We start from the raw sequence: 20,662 nt of genomic DNA, 5'->3' as shown, positions 1-20,662 counted from the left end.
TTAACTTGTATTAGCCTGCTAATTTTAAAAGCTAACATCGTTGGGTTGTGTTTTTATTCTGAAACAACGTGTAGGCGTCTGTCGAAAATGTTTAATACTTTATTGATTAACATAATACTTTATTAATACTTTATTGATAGAATAATGCTAATATTGTTCTGTTAGAGGGATAACAAGTTGAGGTCCACCACTTAACTCCCATGCCGTTTGTTCTATTTCAAGAACCACTCCCGAGGCTTAGACCCAGTAAATAGTATGACTTTATTTACTTTGGCCGCTAAAAATGGGTTGCACAGGTCAGGCTTTGTTAATTTTGGACCAAAGTTTTACGTTAAACGAAGTTAATCATGGATGTACAAAGAGAATTTGTGGATGTATGAATACTCATTCGTGCAACGCTTTTTACTGGCGGTCAAAGTTTAACTGTAATCCTTATGCAGCTAGATCTTAGAGTGAAATACTCGATGAACTCTTCTTTAACCTTTGTGAAGAGACAAGAATTTAAATACACTTACAGGCATATGCTCAAAAATATGAAATAACAAGGGCAATTAAAATTATATTATAATTCCACACTTTAAAGATATTTTAAGTAAATCTCAAAGTAAAAGTCACTCTAAGATTTAAATCTTATTGTAATTTAAATTTAGAAGTTCAGTAAAAAATCGATTTACGTCGATATGTTTTATTTACTTATAGGCAAGCACCTAGACATCGAGATAAAAAGGTAATTGCGTTCCGGTTGGTTCCGGTTTATATAAAAAGTAATAGCAATTCTAAGTTTCCATGTATGTATAATGTGACACTGTAGGTATAATAATATAGCTTTAGGCTTCGTTGTCAACGAAATCTTTACTTTTACCTCTGGTTTTGCCGAAAACTTTGCCTGAGGATATTGTGTTAAACTTGTAACACCTTATGAAAAGAGAAAAATGTCGGTTAACTCCTCATGCAAGTTCCAGTTTTAACATTAGGCAAAAAGCACTCTGTAGACTATATTCCAAAACCGAGAACAAGGTTCTTTGTATAAGTTAGAACCATCGATGTGTATGGATTAGCCTTTCCCATACAATTCCGTCCGCAAAAATACGCTTGAATCGTACGTCATCGTCATTGACAAAGTCAAGAGACTTTCGCAAATTCTCTTGACTTTTTGAGCGCGTTTTTTATCTTCGAAGGGCCCATCCACATACATCGATGGCTAGAACTGTATCCATACGTCATATAAAGCATACCTATCGATACATATATAATCTACATTTGAGAAGTATAAAGTACATTTCTCCTACATACGAGATAAATCTCATTTCTGTTTTTCAAAGGTAGCACTATACTTACATGAATTTATTAAAAGTACCTAACCACTGAGGTAGATAAAGTAAACAAGACTTTAACGATTTCATATCGTACCCATTCACCAGAGATCCTAAGAAAAACTTTAATTTCAACAAGTGTAAATTAAAAATTTATAACACCCCCGACGATCCAAAGTATTTGAAATTTCCAAAACATCATTTTCAAATAAATAATTATGTATTCAGGCAACGTCCATGTTGACAGCTTGACATTTGTCAATTGACCTAATATTATGAACCTAACGGTTATCTAACCTTCTTTTCTACAAGAAAACTAGAAAAGAGCTGATAACTCTTAAACGGCTGAACCAATTTTTTTAGATTATAGCTAAGAACACTCTCGATCAAGCCACCTTTCAAACAAAAAAAACTAAAGCAAGCAATCTTTTTGGGTCGGGGGTTAAAAACAAAGATTGTATCTACGACGCTAAATAATTGGAGTAAATGCCTCTTATAAAATTAGATCCGCACCCTGTGAAACGCATTGATTTTAGTGAAACTCTACTCAATTTGAAATTTGAAATATTTAGGGGGATAATATTATTAATTGATCCTCTAAAGTACTAATTATTCGTCTACTATAAATGAGCACTTTTTAAAAATAAATGATCTTTTTCATGACGGGACCGGCCATTTGTTTAGCCAAAAACTTAAGTTAGGTTAGTTTAAAACGTAACATCCACTTAGGTTCTATTGGGTTAATATACCTAAAAAAAAATCTGTAAGAAAGAAGATCAATAATTGAAAAAGAGGAGAGGAGGTTAACGTTGTGAGTATTCATTAAAGTTTAAGCTGATGAGGTAGGTATCTAATTGTGGCATTGCATGCGGCTCGTCTCGTAAAGTCTATTTTACGCCGGAGCGACATGAGGCATGCCTTAGGGTCGTCATTATTCACCACTATAATACTAACAAGGTAGTCTCGACTCTCGCTAGGAACTAGGTATAAAAAGCATGTCTGCAGCAAGACCCAGATTCTTCTTATGATCTGCATTGTGAACGTTTTCATACAGTTTCTTGTAGTAGAACTTCTACTCAACTTCAACTTCTAGAAACAGCATTTGTAATTTTTCCGTCACGCCGCGGCCGGGCTGTCAGCACTGTTTCTTCTGTCGAGATTGATATATTTGTGTGGTCGTATGTCAGAGAATGCTATTTCAATCGACATTTACGGGCAGCACATACTCAAGAGCGAGATGCACGTTGTTTACCAAAGCAAATTAAGGTTACGGTATCATTTTGCGAAACTAATGTTTTTGAAAACACATTTGAATTTATTTCTAAGTAAAGTATGTCTTGATGTTGTTAGTTTTGCAATTTCTAAACTTTTATATACTTAACTATTTGCACACGAAGTTGCTTTCAAATTTTCCTTGAAATAGAGTTAGCCCAATGGATACAATTTAATAGAAATATAATTTACCTACTATATTTTATTTAAGTATATTGAGCATAAATGAGGGACGGATAAATCGAGATCTAGTCTGATAAAAGGACAAATAATATAAATTTTAAGCGTAATATCTAACTACTACTGTATATCTACTATAATATTTAAGTTTGTATGAAGAAACAAGTAAGAAGTAACCAAGTCGTGGATTGACAAATTGACAGCGATGTTACAGTTTTTGTCAATCCATTTATTATTCCATACTGTGCACAGCTGGGTGTTGGTTGAGAACTGGATTTATTATGTTGTCGCAATTAGGCTCTTCGAGGATTATTAAAATCCTCAAAAATATTCTATTTATTAAATAAGTGAATTCAAGCTCTCAAGTCAATTCAAGTCAAAAAAATGTCTTGAATAAAGTCACTAACTCAGTGTTCAACGATAGCCACCCAGCTCATTTGACATAAATTATTTTTGACACCGTTAAAAATCAGCGAGAAAATAAAGTACAAAATAAGGTTTTCGAAAAGTTTATTTTCGCCGCAGTCTTACATTAAAAGTTCGTTGTCGACTAAAGACTATCTATAGTATAAAGGTACAATAATATCACATGAGAGTGGCCCTGGGCCGATAAAATTAGTGGTGGAATTCAGGGTGCACGGGCGCCGTGTTGTGGACGATGGCGTTGAAACTGCAAAAAAGAAGAACAAAAGTTTAGAAAACCAAAATCTGACAACTTTATTAATATAAATATTATGGAGTTCGTAATCCTAAACCATAAACTAATAAATAATTTAAGTAAACTAGTGATAAGCTAGATCGTGGAGTGTATATGTCTCTAGAAGAGACCAGCCTACTGATACTCTAAGTCAGTGTCTAACATTGAGTGTTAGTCACTGAGCTTATTTGTCATTTATTTTTAATCCATTGAAGGTCACTCAACAAAGCATAAGGAGCAAAGTGGAAGCAACCAATGTCAAATGAACTCGGTGGATATCACTCAGTGTTAGACACTAAGTTAGCCAATTTCCTCGCTGTCCAGCTTTGCACACCCAAATATTGTATGTCAATGGATGATACAACGATGACGGCTGAAGTGTAGAATTTATGATTTATTGAAGTGAGCGTCTAGACGTACTATGTCCAGCAGTGGATGTTTATCGGTTGACGACAACCATGATGATGATGATAGTAAAAACGTTTGTCAATAATTACCCATTGTGATCATCAGCGGTATAGGTGACCTTGCGGAAGGAACCATCGGGTTGGAGGAGGGAGTATTCACCCTTGACTACGTCACCATCACGGGCTTCGTGCTGCTCTTTGTGGTCACCAGTGTGAGGGTCTGAGACGGAGTATGAATAGTCGTATTTGGGATGTGCCTGTAAAAGAAAAAGAAATATAATAAATTCGTACAGAGATAAAGAGAAATAGATATAGAATTTCATTTGCTCGAAATTCAGATTCTTTTTTCCAAATAAAATGTTTAAAAATTCGTGAATTCTTTTGCTGTCGTACGTTAATTAAGATCAGTTTTAATTGCATGTACGGCAATATTTCTCGATATTATTTAAGTTTCAATAAATGCTTCCACATAAAATATTTTGGAAAGTCGATAGAAGTATTTGGTGCCGTAATTCACTAAAAAGTAGAATTTTACTGTACGTAGTAGTAAAAGCTTTCTAAGGTCAATTTAAAACCGTTTTTTATATAAAGCTCTGTTATTAAGAATCGTCTTAGAATGTGATCGTAAGCGGAGGCGCTTTCTTTACGCTAGTTATAATCATTAAATTACGCTCAATTTGAGCTCAATGGATGAGAAGGCTCATTAAATTTACGGATAGTTACTTTTGAAGCGATCTGATCTAGAACTTGTAATAGGTACATTAGAATTAGGATTCTAGATTCGAGATGAATTGAACGAGGATAATTTACACTTCGTAATCTTAATAGCAATCAAAATATTTCTATTAACAGCAGTATGTACAATTTACGCAATTGAATTTGGGTCGGTTGTAACAATCCACATCTGCTATTAAGTCGAGCGTGAGAGCACGCGTTGGTTTATGCAAACAGACATTCGCGAATGCATCATGACAGTCATTATGTCCTCTAACCGTAGCCGAAGTTTCACAATATCCTGGGAAACGAGCTCTTATCGGCCCTTTAGTCACGACGGGATGCGGTTATGTAACCAGATTATAGCTTATTACACTCGCTCTATGACAATGTTCACAAGTATCCGACCGAACCAGATCGAAATAGCCTACTACGCCACTATCTATAACCTACTTAGAAACAATTGGAAAGGCTTTTTAAGTAAGTGCTATAGTTATCGGTAGTGATCAATATCGATTACTGTTTTAATTGTTCTACAACTGCTTTTAATGTTGAAATTTTAAATCGTTTCATGATAGGCAAAAAGATTATCTTTTTCTGCGCCTTAAGTGTTGTAAATTATTTTTCTAAGAGTTATATTATACTCGTATTACTGACTATTAAAGAGTAATTGATTGGAAAGTTACCTAATTGGCCGCATCAAACACAAACTTAGTTGTATTTACGTGATTATGAAGCGTTGCAAAGGTCGCTTTTGTTTAAAGGAAACATGTTCTTATTATTATTTTTGTACTATATTTATTCTATCAATAAGAATTATTATATATTATTATTACTACTACTACGATCTGCTTTTAGATTTCAATTACAACTATTATAGGTGTATTATGATTCACCCAGATAGTCACAAACTATTAATGAAGTCATGTTTGCAATATTTTAAGTACCTAGTGCCGAAAACTCGCTTTGGCGTGGCGCAACATTTTACTAGTTAAAAAACTTAGCACGAACGCTACTAATTACTGTAATTCAGGGGAGCCGTTCGCGTGATTACGTTACTGACGCTGATAGCTCGTATTTATGCTTAGGACCTATTTAGCGTGAACTGTCGTGATGTAATAACGGTAAAGTCGGTAAAGCTGGATTGTTTCATAGATACCATATCCCGGAAACAATCGGCAAAGGCAACACTTGAACATTATGCAAGCTATCAATTAGTACGATATTGTGTTACGACATGGCCTATGGGATCGAACTGGTGCACTATTATGAGTAACTATTTGTTTACGCATAGCGGTTTTAATTGCAAGGAAATTTTAATATGCGCAAGTATTACAGAACCGGTTACGTTTTTGACATAAATTAAATCCTACTCTCTACGAATTACGTATGCAATTTCTGTTTCCACGTTAAATGAAAATTAAGTTGTCATCAGATGTTATTTTATGCGGGTTTACACTAAAAATTTTATAATTGATGTGCGATTGGTGCACATATTATGAGATTTGTTTTATGGAACTAATTAAAGAGCCTACTTGCGTCTTAACGCATATATTTGATATTTTTATCAGCAAGATCAATTTAGACATAAAAATAGTGGTCAAATAACAATAATTCCCACAGAGCCAAATATTGGTGCAGAGCTGGGGTTTACCATTACAAATAAAGTGTCTAAAATCCCCATCGATCCTATGTGTGCTACAAAAGTTATTCGGTGTCAATAGTCAAAATTTGAGATTTTTTGGTTTTTTTTCAAAAACGGTGACCCCGAATAACTTTTGTAGCACACATAGGATCGATGGGGATTTTTAACACTTTATTTGTAATGGTAAACCCCCAGCTCTCCACCAATATTTGGCTCGGTGGGAATTATTGTTATTTCAAATGGCTATATATATATATACCATATCTCGCCGCGCCATTTTTGACTGTGTGGGGTAGGCCTATATTTATATTGGTGCAGCGATTTCATTCTTGGGACAGGTTAATTAATATTAATCGTTTTGCTTCAATCCGTATGATAATAATCTGGTTATATACGTACGGTAAGCACGTAGATGTTAACGAATTTGAACACCTAAAATTTTAAATCTTGGAAGATGGTAGGCTGATGGTTATTAAACCTTCCATTATCTAAGACGGTAAACTGATGGTATCATTTAAATATTTGAGAATCTGATAAGGGCACTTTGCGTCACTGCTTAGTCGGTATAGTTTACCATTCTGACAAAGTGAGCTAGAGTGAGAGAACTCTCGGTTTGATCCTGAATCGACGATATGCCAAATATTAGGCTATGTTGACGTAAAATAGAAAAATAAGGTTACCTACCTACCTGCGTCAATTGCACTAACATTTGACGCCTGCCCGTGACGTAGAAGCCTCGACTTTTTTTAAAGAATTCCCTAACCGTCGTGAACTGTGATCCTGAGGAGAGAGTGATCAGAGATGTTGAAAAAATTGGCCAACAAAGAGTGTCTGTCTTTTACCTGATATTGGTGAAGGACGAAGGATAAAGTCCATTTGGAACTTGTGAACTGGACTGTCAATACTAACATGGTTCCTATTGTAGAACTGTTAATGAAGAACTGTTTGCATATGTTCACAATGTGGAGCGCGTGACGCTTCGCAGTGTGATGTGTTTTACACAAGTTACATTATATTAAAATCACAGACGTCTTCAGCGTCATTGTGTCTGATAAGGTCTTTACGGTGTACACTTTAAATATTAAAGTCCATACCTTGACTCTATATCAGCTGTTTCTGCAGCTATGTCCATTAGGTTTACCTTATGATATTAAGTATCGTTCTAATGAGAGCTTGGTCAACTATGTACTAGTACATGATTTAGTTAAGTCGTCGCGTTCCTAGTGTATTCGTGAGATAATGACTACGGCGAGAATCTGCATGCACGAATGTCTTCAAGGCTATTAAGTGAAATTGTCTCTTGTTATACATATATAGCTGACGTCTTCGTGTTGTCTATGTTGTGGCGCGGTGTAATTGAGCGTGCTTTATTACTTTGGGGATATACATCTAAGTTCTGCTACCAGTACCATATTATTTACTAGAATGGTGAGAACTTACAGGCGTAAGTGACTTGAAGGCTACTATGTTGTATCTCTTACATGAAAGTCGAAGTGCTTATTCTGCGCCTCGAAGTGAGCAAGCTGGGTTACTGGTGCATACCTACACTATGTCCTACAGGCCATATATCTCAATACAGCTGCACCCGTATGATGATATTTTACTAAAATGGCGCGGACCTGAGATGGATATATCTTGAGGGTGTAATTTGGAATTGTCTCTCACGTGAAAGACGACCTGTGTGCCATAGTGAGCAAGTAGCTAATAGAGCGTATGCTGTGGATTTGGGGCTGTAAGCTTCAACATCGTTGTACTTTTAGGTACTATTATGGCGGGAGATTGCAAGTGCAGATGACTTGAAGTTTGCAATATGGAATTTTCTCACCTACTAGTCAACGTACTTGTTCGTCATCTTGTAATGGAAGAGCTGGACAACTGAAGTAGGTATATGCGCAGCTTCGAGACCGTACATCCCAGCACCACTGTACCCGCTGTACCTTTATTATTACTAGGACGGGGTCTTTAGAATAACTATGTTTTTTCTTACGTGATAGTCGACATGCTCGTCTTGGGCCTCGTAGTGGGCAATTTGGGCTACTGGGGCGTACGCTACGGCTTCGTGGCCGTACGATTCCCCACCGCCGTACCCATGGGATAGCTGCAGCACGCCCGCGGACGCCAGCGCCACTACGGACAGGACTATTGCGGTCTGGACATAGAAAATAAAATAATTAAATCATACATGAACTTAGGAATTTTTCTTCATAAAAGGATATTTAAAAAAATTGTTATTATTTCAGTGGTGACCAAAATTAATAAGAGTAATAAAATAAAAAATTTAACAGATGAATTTTTCAAATTCAAACACTCTGCTTAGATAAATTGTTAAATACGACCACTGTATAAAGCAACGGGTTATCCTATCACTAATGCTCTAAATTTAACACAGGTTGTCCTCAATAGACACAACAGTAACTCCTAAATTTAAAGTGAAACTAAATCCTCGTCAGATTTCTAGGATACTTGAAACCAGGCGATAGTTTAGACTGTCGACAAGTTTGGCCGAGCACAAGGAATCTATCGGATTAAATTACACGGCGCGTCTGATCCTTTCACTATACTTCGCAACGGGATAGAATCACAGCACTTACTTTAGTAATCATTGCTTTTGTGTAAGGTTTGCTTCGTCTCACCGACCACACACAACTGATACAAACCGCAAGAACCACCGACTTTTATATTAGTTTAACCAGCGAGATGCAAAGTCGTACGCAGCGTCTACGCAAGAAACAGTAGTTTGATAATAATATAGCAATTACGTAAAATTATGTAGCATTTCTAGCAGTTCAAGGTGAATAAATTTTGTATATCTTATAATAATAATCAGTGTTAGAGTAATAGGGCAATCCCACTGATGAAGCACCTAATAAGTCATTTCAGAGAGCACAACAATACGCGTTTACCACATTTTGTGTCACGCAGTGGTTTTAACTTGAACGCAGGAATAAGATCCAATAACATTCGATTGTTGTCGTTTTTATATATTATATTATTCTATCAGTTACCAAAGGTTGTCATAAAAGAACAGATGAAATGAATCTTAATAAAATTTTAATAATTGTTAAAATTTTATAATTAATTGAACTTAAAGAGAGTTTTACTTTTCCAACATCTTTATAACAGCAAAGTTATTAAGATCTTTTTAAAAAGAATCCATTTCATTTATTTAAGTGAATGGGAAAAAATAAGTTTACGTTACAATTTATTAATTTTATGAGGAAGAATTTGGGAACCCACTGCATAATTAATGGAAAGGAGATATGCGCCCCTCAGCAATCTGGAATACGAAGCAAACAAGGGATATTTCTCAAAAAGATACAAAATTAGATTTATATTGAAACTAGAAGATGCCCGCGACTTCGCAATTTAGGTTTTAAAGATCTCGTGGGAACTATTTGATTTTCCGGGACAAAAAGTTGTCTATGTCAATTACAGGGACGCAAGCTACGGTCTCGGTACCAAATTTCATACAAATCGGTTGAGCGGATGGGTTTTTGGGAATCCCGTGGGAACTCTTTGATTTTCTGGGATAAAAAGCCTATATGCCTATGTCCGTCCCCGGGATATAAGCTAACCCTGTTCCAAATTTCGTCAGAATCGGTTAAACTGTTGGGCCATAAAAAGGTAGCAGACAGACAGACAGATAGACAGACAGACACACTTTCGCATTTATAATATTAGTATGGATTAGATGATTTTGATTTATACAAAATAGTAGACTACATCAATGAATGTGTTCTACTTATTATTCCAATAGAGTTGTAAAGAGGAAATGAGGTAAAACATGTTTCCGATTTGTATCTTTATTGCATGTTTATATCTGCCCATTACCTAATAGAGAACATTTAAGCATCCAAAACAGACTCATCTCACACTAATCTCAAGCACGTTTTAAGACTGTTTTCTCTTGGTTTTTTACTATCTTCGAATTCATTCTTTTGTCTTAATTTTTTCAATGTTTAGGCACAGACAATATTATAACTATAGAGTTTAGGGCACACTTTAGCGGGTACTTAGTGCCGTTTGTTTTCTTTTTCGTATTTGTATGTGTGATTAATATATTATTGTTTATACTTATTTGCCTACTTAATCTTATATACCATGTCTATTATCATAATTTTTAACCCCCGACCCAAAAAGAGGGGTGTTATAAGTTTGACGTGTGTATCTGTGTATCTGTTGATCTGTCTGTGGCATCGTACCTCCTAAACTAATGAACCGATTTTAGTTTAGTTTTTTTTTGTTTGAAAGGTGGCTTGATCGAGAGTGTTCTTAGCTATAATCCAAGAAAATCGGTTCAGCCGTTTGAAAGTTATCAGCTCTTTTCTAGTTCTTACTGTAACCTTCACTTGTCGGGGGTGTTATAAATTTTTAATTTACACTTGTGTTAATATTAGTGTATTAATGGAGTATAATAATTTCATGAGTTGTGCACAGCATAAGTCGTGATTTTCGTGATACTTGCCGAATCTGGAACTAGGAAATACGATATAATAAACCATTCAGTTGGTGAAATTAATAAGGACACTATTGCATGTGTTCAGTGATACGTGGTGCGTTGAAACCAAACCCTTAAATGTAATTAAGAAATTCTGTCTAAGGCCAGCCGTGAAATTTAAATCCGCAGTCTATTTCGTTTCTTGAAATGGCGACAGTGTTATTTGATATCTCCTGGTAGTTTACTGTGGTTGATTTGTCATATATGATTCGGTTATGTGATGGATGAATTTGTGAGAGAATTTAAAGCATTGTGGTATATATCTAAAGAAAATAAGTAAGTAATCTTAAAAAGACGTAGAAAGAAAGAAAAGAGAAAGAAAAGTACTTACTTCATAATAAATTGTTTATCTATTATTATTGATTATGAATGAATAGCCATTTTGTAGGGAAACGGATTCCCTCCATCTTATGATAGGTACTTGATGCCATGAGAAGTGATTAAGTGATGAGAAGCACATTAAAAAAATTGACGATTTCTCTACATATTATTACTTAAAATCTCAATTATTACGTTTTGTTGAGATAATATTTTCTATTTCCCACTATGTAGCTCTTTTTTTTAACCGATAAAGCATACAATTCAGACATTCACTTACCTCCCTATCTACCTCAGTCATTCCATGAAATACTGGATATGTTTTGGCAAAGTACAAAATATATATCGTTTACCATTATATTATTTCCTAGGCACTGTAAACAATTCTTAGGCATTCTATATAATACCTAAATGTTTCATGATCCTCAAAACCACGATTATCATGTTTATCATCATCATTATCAGTTCACCTGCGTTTTATTTTTTTGGCAATGATCATGATTATCATGGTTGTGGTGATGATAATATGATGGCGACGTTGATGATGATAGTGAATAAAGACCAATTTTTCCAAATTGGCTACGCCAGAAGACTCGCTTCGTCACCCCTTCATTCAACTTTACCTTCGCGAGCTTCTGGCTTCGCGCTTTACGAAAATACTCTTGGGGTAAGTCAGACAGGATTGCGTGGAGTTGGGGTGCTCAGATTTTGTTCTGGGCAATATTGAACCTTTACGTATTTCTAGGAGACAGACAGACAGACAAACATAATCGCACTCGCATACAAATATTACTACCTGAAGAAATTTGTCATCCCGAATTTCATACATTTTCTATTGTCGTTTAAGAATTGTATAGAATGGCTAGGCAAAGTATGAAGTTAAAAATATTTAATGCTTTACCTGGAAGTTTTTGGTATTCCATTGAATGCCTATTAGGTATACCTGTAATAGCAGATTATACAGATTGATGGTAACATAATAAACATAATATAAGACTTTTTACGGTCTTATATAATTTTATTTGTTTTTCTCCAGAACATTATTAATAATAAGTATCACTTTCGCGAGCGTGGTACGATTTAGCATCTATTACTTCATAGTTCATTACCGTCTTTGAATCATCCGGAGATGATACGCAGGATGGATCCTATCACCTCTAGAAAACAAACTAAATTAAAAATTTATAACACCCCCTACATGTGAAGGTTACAGTAACTAGAAAAGAGCTGATAACTTTCAAACAGCTGAACCGATTTTCTTGGACTACTTATAGCTAAGAACACTCTCGATCACCTTTAAACCAAAAAAAAAACTAAATTAAAATCTGTTCATTAGTTTAGGAGCTACGATGCCACAGACAGATACACAGATACACTCGTCAAACTTACCTATACCACCCTTCTTTTTGGGTCGGGGAATAATAAACCCCTGCCCTCTAGTACTTACAGTAACGTCTAATAAGAAACCTACTACTAGTAACACAAAAGCATCCTTGAACGTTTTAATTCATAGTGACATTGTTTAAGTCTTTAACATACTAACCAGACCAAAAAGCCTGTACAATCATCTCTAACATTATTTATATGAATTACACGCAAGATCCGGCGAATTAGAGCGTTGATGGCAACCTAAAAGACAATATAATAACAGTGTGACGACCTTGATTAACGGTAAGGAAAATTGTGGTATTTGCTCTGAGATCGAGAATATAGGTTTCTTCATCACTTTTCTACCTAGCACATGTCATATTTAATGTAATATACCTTTATTACCTAGATTAAAATTTTTTAGGGTTCCGTACCTCAAAAGGAAAAACGGAACCCTTATAGGGTCACTTTGTTGCCTGTCTGTCTGTCTGTCTATCTGTCTGTCTGTCTATAGGTAGGTAGGTAGGTCTTATAGCAGAATAAAGGAATAAATCTGAAAACCGTGAATTTGTGGTTAGCTACCGAGATCTTAGCATATGTTTTATTCTTTTTAGGTATTAATCAGGTAATTTATAATATTTGTAATTTCATAGTATGTATGTCAGAACAAATATTCGTAATAATTAGATATTATCTTTTTGGTTAATCTAAGAATCCACTAAAAATATCATTACGAGATAAAACTGTCTTATTCTAAAGAACCATATACCTACCTATTCATCTTAATAGTGTTTTTGCGTTGCACTCTGGTTGCGCAAACTAAGTATGTTAGATACAAGTCTAAAACAATAGGGAATCTTTGTGTTGAAACACATTAGATTTAGGTACGGGTTTCGATAATGGAATACGTGTGCTTTTGTAATATCCTATGTGTGTATCATTTGATCTAGGTTTTAGAGATTTTGTATTGTTAGAAGAGACATAACGAAAGACGTATACCTACCTACTGTGTGGATTACATTACATAATCTCATAAACTACAACAGTTCCTTTTTTAAAATGCCTTTGATATAAAAGACTGTGAGGTTATTGTTCGTAGAATAAGATACAAGAATCAAAGAGAAATCGCGTTTAGGCTGTGCGTTGATAGACCAGTCAGTCAGTCAATTAGGATGTCTTTTTATATGTATCAGACGATAGATATGGTTCGACGTACAGTTGGTAGTTTGATAGCAGGATAGCTTAGTTAAAATATACATAAATAACTTATTTAAAAGTAAAAAACAGCAAATTATAAATAATAACGATATATTTCTAATAGGAAATTACATTTTAGCGTATAACGAAATTATGACGACTTAATGGTGGGCCAGAATTGGGGCAGCGTGGACTGTATGTACTAGGGGAGCATGGTGCACCAGAGGAGCGGCGTGGACGAGAGGAGCGGCGTGGACCACTGGGGCAGCGTGTACCGCGGGTGCTGGGGCAGTGTGGGCCGATGGGGCAGAGTTGTGGACCACGGCGTTGAAACTGTAAATACAAAAAAAAATTATACTTCTGAAGAATATTAAGTAAGTATGTCGTCGTAGTCGTAGACGTCTACCAGAAAATAGTTGGACATATTAAGTCTCTTCCAGATGCAACGGCCTTGTATCGGATATATCATCCGTACAAAATGAGATCTAAGTTTCTTTTTAACCGACTTCCAAAAAAGGAGGAGGTTCTCAATTCGTGGGAATCTTTTTTTATTTACGATTTAAGTCCTTATTTTAAAGGTGAACCGTACTTTTGGCATGACAGTTGACACAGACTTAAAATGGTGAGTGAGTTCTCATTTTGTATGGAATACACATGAATCCACGGTCAATAAGCGGTACCTATCCGTTTTGGGTAAGTATAAAAGTATTAAATATGTAGATACATGCATTGCAAACAAAAAATCTAGGAAATTGGAAAGCTTTTTTTATATTATAAAATATTATTTCTCGAGAAAATATGACTTTGCGAAATAAGTTTGTAGGTAAGTACTTATCCCTGCGATGATTTTATCGAATTTATTGACCGAAACTACATTTTCTTCTTCAGAGATAAATCACGTCGTCCTACGAGCTTAGCTGTTAGTCTCGCTAGCTTAAGACGTGTTATTTACTGAGCGCACTTCAGTTTACTTACGCAACATTACGCACTCACGGCAAGTTCATACGTGTGATAATGGAACGCATTCATGCTCCAAATCAAGACCGCGTTAGTACGTTACTGTTTTCGATGTAGAGCAAGTTATGCCAGTTATGCACTTACGTCAGTTATAATTAACGGTAGATGAATAACAAATTGGAGCAAAAATTTTAGAATGCATTAATTTTAGAATGTAGGTATCGTCGATTTCATACAGTTTCAAAACTGAAAAATTTTGTCAGTAGAAAATTGCACTGAGAACTGATCCACCCCCGCTTCGCATTGGTACATTTCATGAAAATTCTTTCTAGTAAATTAGTTATCCCATCTGGGAACTCTTTGATTTTCCGGGATAAGATAATTTGCATCCTGGACGAGGCCATAGGTTGTCTCCAGGATGCAAGCTGTATTACCTCACATAAAATTGATTTTCCGGGATGTCTCTCTCCGGGATATTTACTAGCTAACTCTGTACCAAATCACGGGGACGATGGATTGTGAAAATGTAGCAGACCTACAGACAGATAAACGCACTTTCGTATTAATAATATTAGTATGAATTCTTACCCGTTGTGGGCATCAGCGGTGTATTCTACAGTCCTTACGGCACCATCAGGTTGGACCAGAGAGTATTCGCCCTTTACGACATCTCCTTCGCGGCTCTCGTGCTGTGATTTGTGGTCACCGGTATGGGGATCTTCAACTGAGTAGGAGAATTCGTAGTGGGCTGGGGCCTGTAAAGTTAAACATGTGGTACATTATTAGTAATACCGTATACAGGTAGGTATGTACTCGTACTACTGGACTGACGATACTGAGGGTAGGGTGTGGTGGCGCTCACTATGGGGAAAGCATGTGTTATGAACGCCCGTAGGCTGAGATTATGGTGATGATAATTTTTAGAACATAGTTACTGCATCTGTGTCTACGATATTGGTTTGAAATCACATCAAATTACCTATAGAGTTGCGATCTGTTCGCATAAAATTTAAATTTTAAATCAACGAATAAGTTTAAGTATTTATTTTTTATTTGTATCAGAAAGTTGTAACATAAATAGAAAAAGAAGGAAAAGTGATCAGGGAAGCATTATCCCTATAACTGATCTCTACCAGTGACCCATGGCAGTGCCAGAGGTTGTATAGAGAGTAGAATAGGTACAACAAAGTTTTGTATGATAAAAAATATTTGTCGGCTCTTTTTAGTCGCTTTACTAGAAAATTGCAGGTGTCCACTTATATTGTGTTAAAATAATGTTTAAACTATTTTTATCTGATTTGAAATAGTCACGGCATGCTCGAGAATTGGTTCCTAGAATGTTTTCCTAGTAAAATTCTTTGTCACAGTGGAATAGTTTAAAGTTAATTTATTTAAGCGGAAAGGGCAAGATCAAGGAGATAGCCAATAGGCAAATATCGTTAGCCAACTTTAAAGATATAAACAATTAACTGGGTATCTTCTTTATGAGTTATGATATACATCGGATTTACAGATGTTATAATATCAATCATCTAATGATAGACAGTCGATTCTATGGTTATAAAACATCCTATAACTTTATAATGACATGAATATTTCTTAACAAACATTTAATTGGGCTGTATTGACTAAGTTTATTTGAATCATATCACTTGAGTAAACCTTTCACTTCAATTGTTTGCAAAATTAAACAAATGCTTATTTTTATCGATATTATGAATGAAGTAGATAGCTTAACTAAAGCTCCGACCCCCCGATACGGAGTTAGGACTTTGAATTTCCGGGTCAGCCTCTTTTTTTGGGGGTTGGAGGTTTGATCCCGATAACGTACTTATCTAACTTATCGGAGTTATATGCGTTTGAGCAATTAAAATATATCACTTGCTTTAACGGTGAAGGACAACTTCGTGAGAAAACCTGTATGAGAGTTCTCCATAATGTTCGCAAAGGTGTGCGAAGTCTACCAATCCGCTCTTGGCCAGCCAGCGTGGCGGACTATGGCAAAGCCCAAAAAAAAGGAATGAGAAATTCTGAGAGGAGAGCCGTGCTCAATATCACTATTGGTTGAAGAGCCGGTGATGGGCTGATGATGATAATGATGACGATGATGTATTGTCAAACAAGTGTTACAATTCTTATAAAGTATGGATTTCAGATCACAATCTGCAGTACGAAATGTTATTTAACGGCATTCCGGATATTTAGTGCCCTACTTTAATGTTAATCGCAGTCTGAATTTATGGAGAAACTTTATCAAATAGAATAGTAATAAATGAAGGGACTTCCCGATTGGACAAGAAAGTTATTTAACGCGTCAGGTAGTTAAACTTGCAATATTCAATTCGATTCAATTTGCATATAACCTCTATCTTCAACAATGTACCTACTTTCAACTTAGGTACCTACTACAAGGTGCTAGGTACTGTCCGTCTGTCCCGGCCAGCTGAGGTTAGGAACAATGTGTCTAGATGAACTAAAAAAATAATGAGTCACGTTGTTGATAGCTGCCTATAATATATGTAAGGTCTTAAAGAATTTGCTTATAACTAAAATGTAGCAACCCAGCAAGCAGATGATCGTGAAAATTAACTCTTAAAAAAATTTTGTGAACTCGAAAGACCTTTTGATGTTAAACGTTTTTCTAGTAGTAGATACAATGAAAGAATCTGTGGCACTAACTATTTAGTACGTAACTACATACCACATACTATCATGTTATATGTACCAATTCAACGCACGTACAGACGGAAACGTTTAACTGCAGAAACATTATACGTATTTTAGATTAATTATTCGGTACTCACATGATCTTCGATTTGTTCAGCGCGGGCCAGAGCAATAGGGGCATGGGCAACGTGTTGGACAAGGGGAGCAGAGTGGATCAGAGGAGCAGAGTGTTGTACAATTGGGGCAGCGTGGGTCAAAACGGGTGGAGCGTAGGTCACAATTGGTGCGTAGCGAGTTGCTCCGTGGGTGGGTTGGTCGTGTCTAACAATGCTTTGGGAAGAGACAGCGTGGCCATGTCCCTCTTCGATCAAACCCGCATGGCAAGCTGCCACCAGGAGGCTGAGTACAGCGATCTGCAATAGAAAAAAAAAAATTAACTGTAGACTAATTTGGATCACTCACTAGTTTGACTCAAGACACATTGCAACCGAGTCGAAGTCACACGTCGCATCCTAAATGTTGCTAAGTGAACTGAATTTTATCTCCATATCATAATGTATAAACGACATGAGGAACGAATTCATCAAAACAAATTCGTATTCGTGTCTACTTTTCTAGTAAGTTCTAATAAGTTCTAGACAAGCGCGCTGCATCGTCACTAGCCAGCAAGTATGAGAGCAGCCAAACGCTAGTCAAAAAATAATAAAAAAATAGTTTATAACATTTCAGCAAAGAAGCTCCATTTGGAATCTGCCGCAATATGTATTAAATCTTAGTTATTCAAAATGCTAATAGACAGTTTTATTAACAAGTGGTGATAGTTAAATACACTGATACAATTTATTAAATACACTAATTTTGTGTACAAATTGAAAAAGTTTATATTATTCAAGCAAATTGAGTTCGAAAATATTGCGGCTGAAACATCCATTATCTAGATTACTATTTTCTGCATACTTATTTATTCATGTATATTACATATATTATATTTCTATTATATAATATATAAGATTATAACTGTTTATTTATATATATGTATATATATACTTATATTATTAATTATTATTATTTATATATTATATATATACACGCATACTACACATATTGTGGTTAAAGTTATTTTAAATTAAATTATTTTTTAATTTACTCACTGTTGTGACTGTGGCGTCACCCGGGTCACAGCTGAAAATCAGCGTCCTGCATATGATGCAGGACATAATGCTGAGCTGTACACCCATTTGGGGTGGTGTCACAGATGAAAATGTATATTTGTATACTTTGTTTTTATCTGTGACACCAACAACAAATAAATACATTTTCTTTCTTCTTTCTTCTTTCTTCTTGATAATTTATGGCAATTAGATTATTTTTATCATGAGCGTTATGAAATAAACCTTTATGGGTTTTCTATAACAGAAACCTTAGAATACCCGCTACCATCTTAGACTGCATCATCACGTACCATCAGGTGAGATTGCAGTCAAGGGCTAACTTATAATGGAATAAAAAAAGTATGGCTTAGATACAAATGCCAAACTATTTCCAAGTTAGCCCGCTACTATCTTAGATTGCATGATGACTTTACACTAGATGAGATCGCAGTTAAGGGTTAACTTTTAATGTAATAAAGAAAAAATTAAACAGCCCGATCTTACTTTGAAGTACATGTTGATGCTGTATTGATTGACTGGAGTTGTATGATAAGGTTGTAGGTCGGGTGGTACTTTTTATACTGACCATGTCACCCGATTCGAAACCGGCCCAACATACGATACCACGCACTGCATTTACGTTACGTCACTACATTGACAGATCTCAACTTCAAGGTTACAATGAGCCCTTTCCGAAGCTTTCCTGTTTAATGAGTTATTAATTAATTTTCTTGGGATTTAACTTGACCTAGTGAGGATAAGATAATCCGCTACGCTTTACATAATAGCATTCATAGGGCTATATTATTTAACTTTTAGGTATGCATAAATTATCATGCATATTTTATTTTGTGACTGTAGAAATTGCTTTGAAAAGACGGATGTGTTTATAAAAGGCTACTTAACTGCTTTTGTTTTCTAGAAAAATACTGTACAGTATGGAATTTCAACTTCCTGCGACCTACGATATTACTTTCTAGCGGATGCTCGCAAAACCTGTTGGAATTCCGGAATAAAAATATCCCTAACAAAGCATAAAATGCGAAATTAAAGACATTTTTCTACCAAAAGTTTTGGGAATGTAAAGTAGGTATTTAGAGTTCCTTTAGTAATATTATTATCCCCAGACCTTGCCTCTGAGAAACTTATGAGGGGGATAAAAAAAGGTTTGAAATATTTCATGTAAATAGACACACTGGATGTGGTAGGTCGGAAATTGGCCAGGCGCACTGTCTTTATTAATTTTCATGATGCAATTTTATTTCTGTGACAAATTATTATTGTTTCTTGAATAAGTACTACGTTGCAGTTGCAAAGTTGTTTGTATCTACATGTTATCAATGTTTAACTAAACTTTCTTGTATGGGTTAAGAAAACTACCTCCAATTTATATAATAACCATAGAGCATAATAAGTACAGAGAACTTTTATAAGAGGCATAAAAGTTGTTAAGTTATTAGCTTGATTGCTTTTATTTATATTTATATACCTACCTACTTTTATTTGGGAGAATAAACTATTTGTAAACTTTCTATTTAATTATCTAATGAGATATATTATTTTGTAATAATTTTATACTTACCTACTATTTGCATTATACTTTTTATTGCAACAATAAACATCGAGAAGTTGAAATTATACCTAATATCAATTCAGTACTTATTGTGTAACATATTTTTACTTCCTTTGTCGATGTGCATTTGCGTAACATTACAATAGGATGCATTTATAACAAGGAGAAATAACTCATACTTATTGTAATTGCACTTAATACTGCATTATTAATTGGTCCGGTTGCCGGTGTGAACGAATCCGAAGCGCGATCCGGCAAGAAAGTAGCGTTGTAGGATTGCAGTTTACTCGGTGTGCTCTAGTAAACCATTGCACAATCATAAGGCTGTAGATATAATGAGATCTGTTAGTATTTTAAAAATGGAATATACAATGTGGCCTGTTATTAAGGCCTCATTCGCACGAGAGCTTTTTTAACGTCCGTTAAAAAGCGTTCAAATAGAACAAATGCATTCCCAAGTATATGTTCACACGTCAACGCTTTTTCAACGCGCACTATGTATTTTCAGCGCAACGCCGGGTTTTAACGCAACGCTTTTTTAACGCTCGTGCGAATTAGGGCTTAAGGCTAAGTCAGATTTAATAAGTAAACACGGTCAAAGATGCCCTTTTTCATGGATATAAGATGCATACAGGCGAATGTCTTTCATCATTCATCATGCTGGCTCATTCTTGAGCACGAGTGTCCTGTCAGAATGAGAGGGTT

General features: G+C 35.4%; 1 protein-coding gene across 1 annotated transcript; it reads right to left on the bottom strand.

Annotated features, from left to right (window-relative positions):
* Window positions 1-3,258: 3,258 nt before the first annotated feature.
* LOC123866724 (cuticle protein 19.8-like) lies at window positions 3,259-18,915 on the bottom strand. The gene is made up of 8 exons (XM_045908402.1): window positions 18,889-18,915; window positions 17,371-17,646; window positions 15,155-15,321; window positions 13,783-13,942; window positions 8,820-8,900; window positions 8,216-8,377; window positions 3,960-4,126; window positions 3,259-3,435 (listed from the first exon to the last, which is right to left on the bottom strand). The coding sequence occupies exons 1-8, from the start codon at window positions 18,898-18,900 to the stop codon at window positions 3,381-3,383; spliced, it is 1,080 nt and encodes a 359-aa protein (XP_045764358.1). The 5' UTR covers window positions 18,901-18,915; the 3' UTR covers window positions 3,259-3,380.
* Between the last annotated feature and the right edge of the window lie 1,747 nt (window positions 18,916-20,662).

The sequence above is a fragment of the Maniola jurtina genome, chromosome 7, assembly GCF_905333055.1.
Source record: "Maniola jurtina chromosome 7, ilManJurt1.1, whole genome shotgun sequence".
NCBI lineage: Eukaryota > Metazoa > Arthropoda > Insecta > Lepidoptera > Nymphalidae > Maniola > Maniola jurtina.
Note: the sequence above shows the minus strand (reverse complement) of the source record. Positions and strands in the feature narration are given on the sequence as shown.

What these genes read in the sequence shown, in the direction of transcription:
- LOC123866724 (XM_045908402.1), bottom strand. An exon ending in CTGAACAAATCGAAGATCAT is followed by an intron (nt 15,322 to 17,370) that starts GTGAGTACCGAA and finishes TTAACTTTACAG; the next exon opens with GCCCCAGCCCACTACGAATT. An exon ending in ACCGCTGATGATCACAATGG is followed by an intron (nt 3,436 to 3,959) that starts GTAATTATTGAC and finishes TCTTTTTTGCAG; the next exon opens with TTTCAACGCCATCGTCCACA.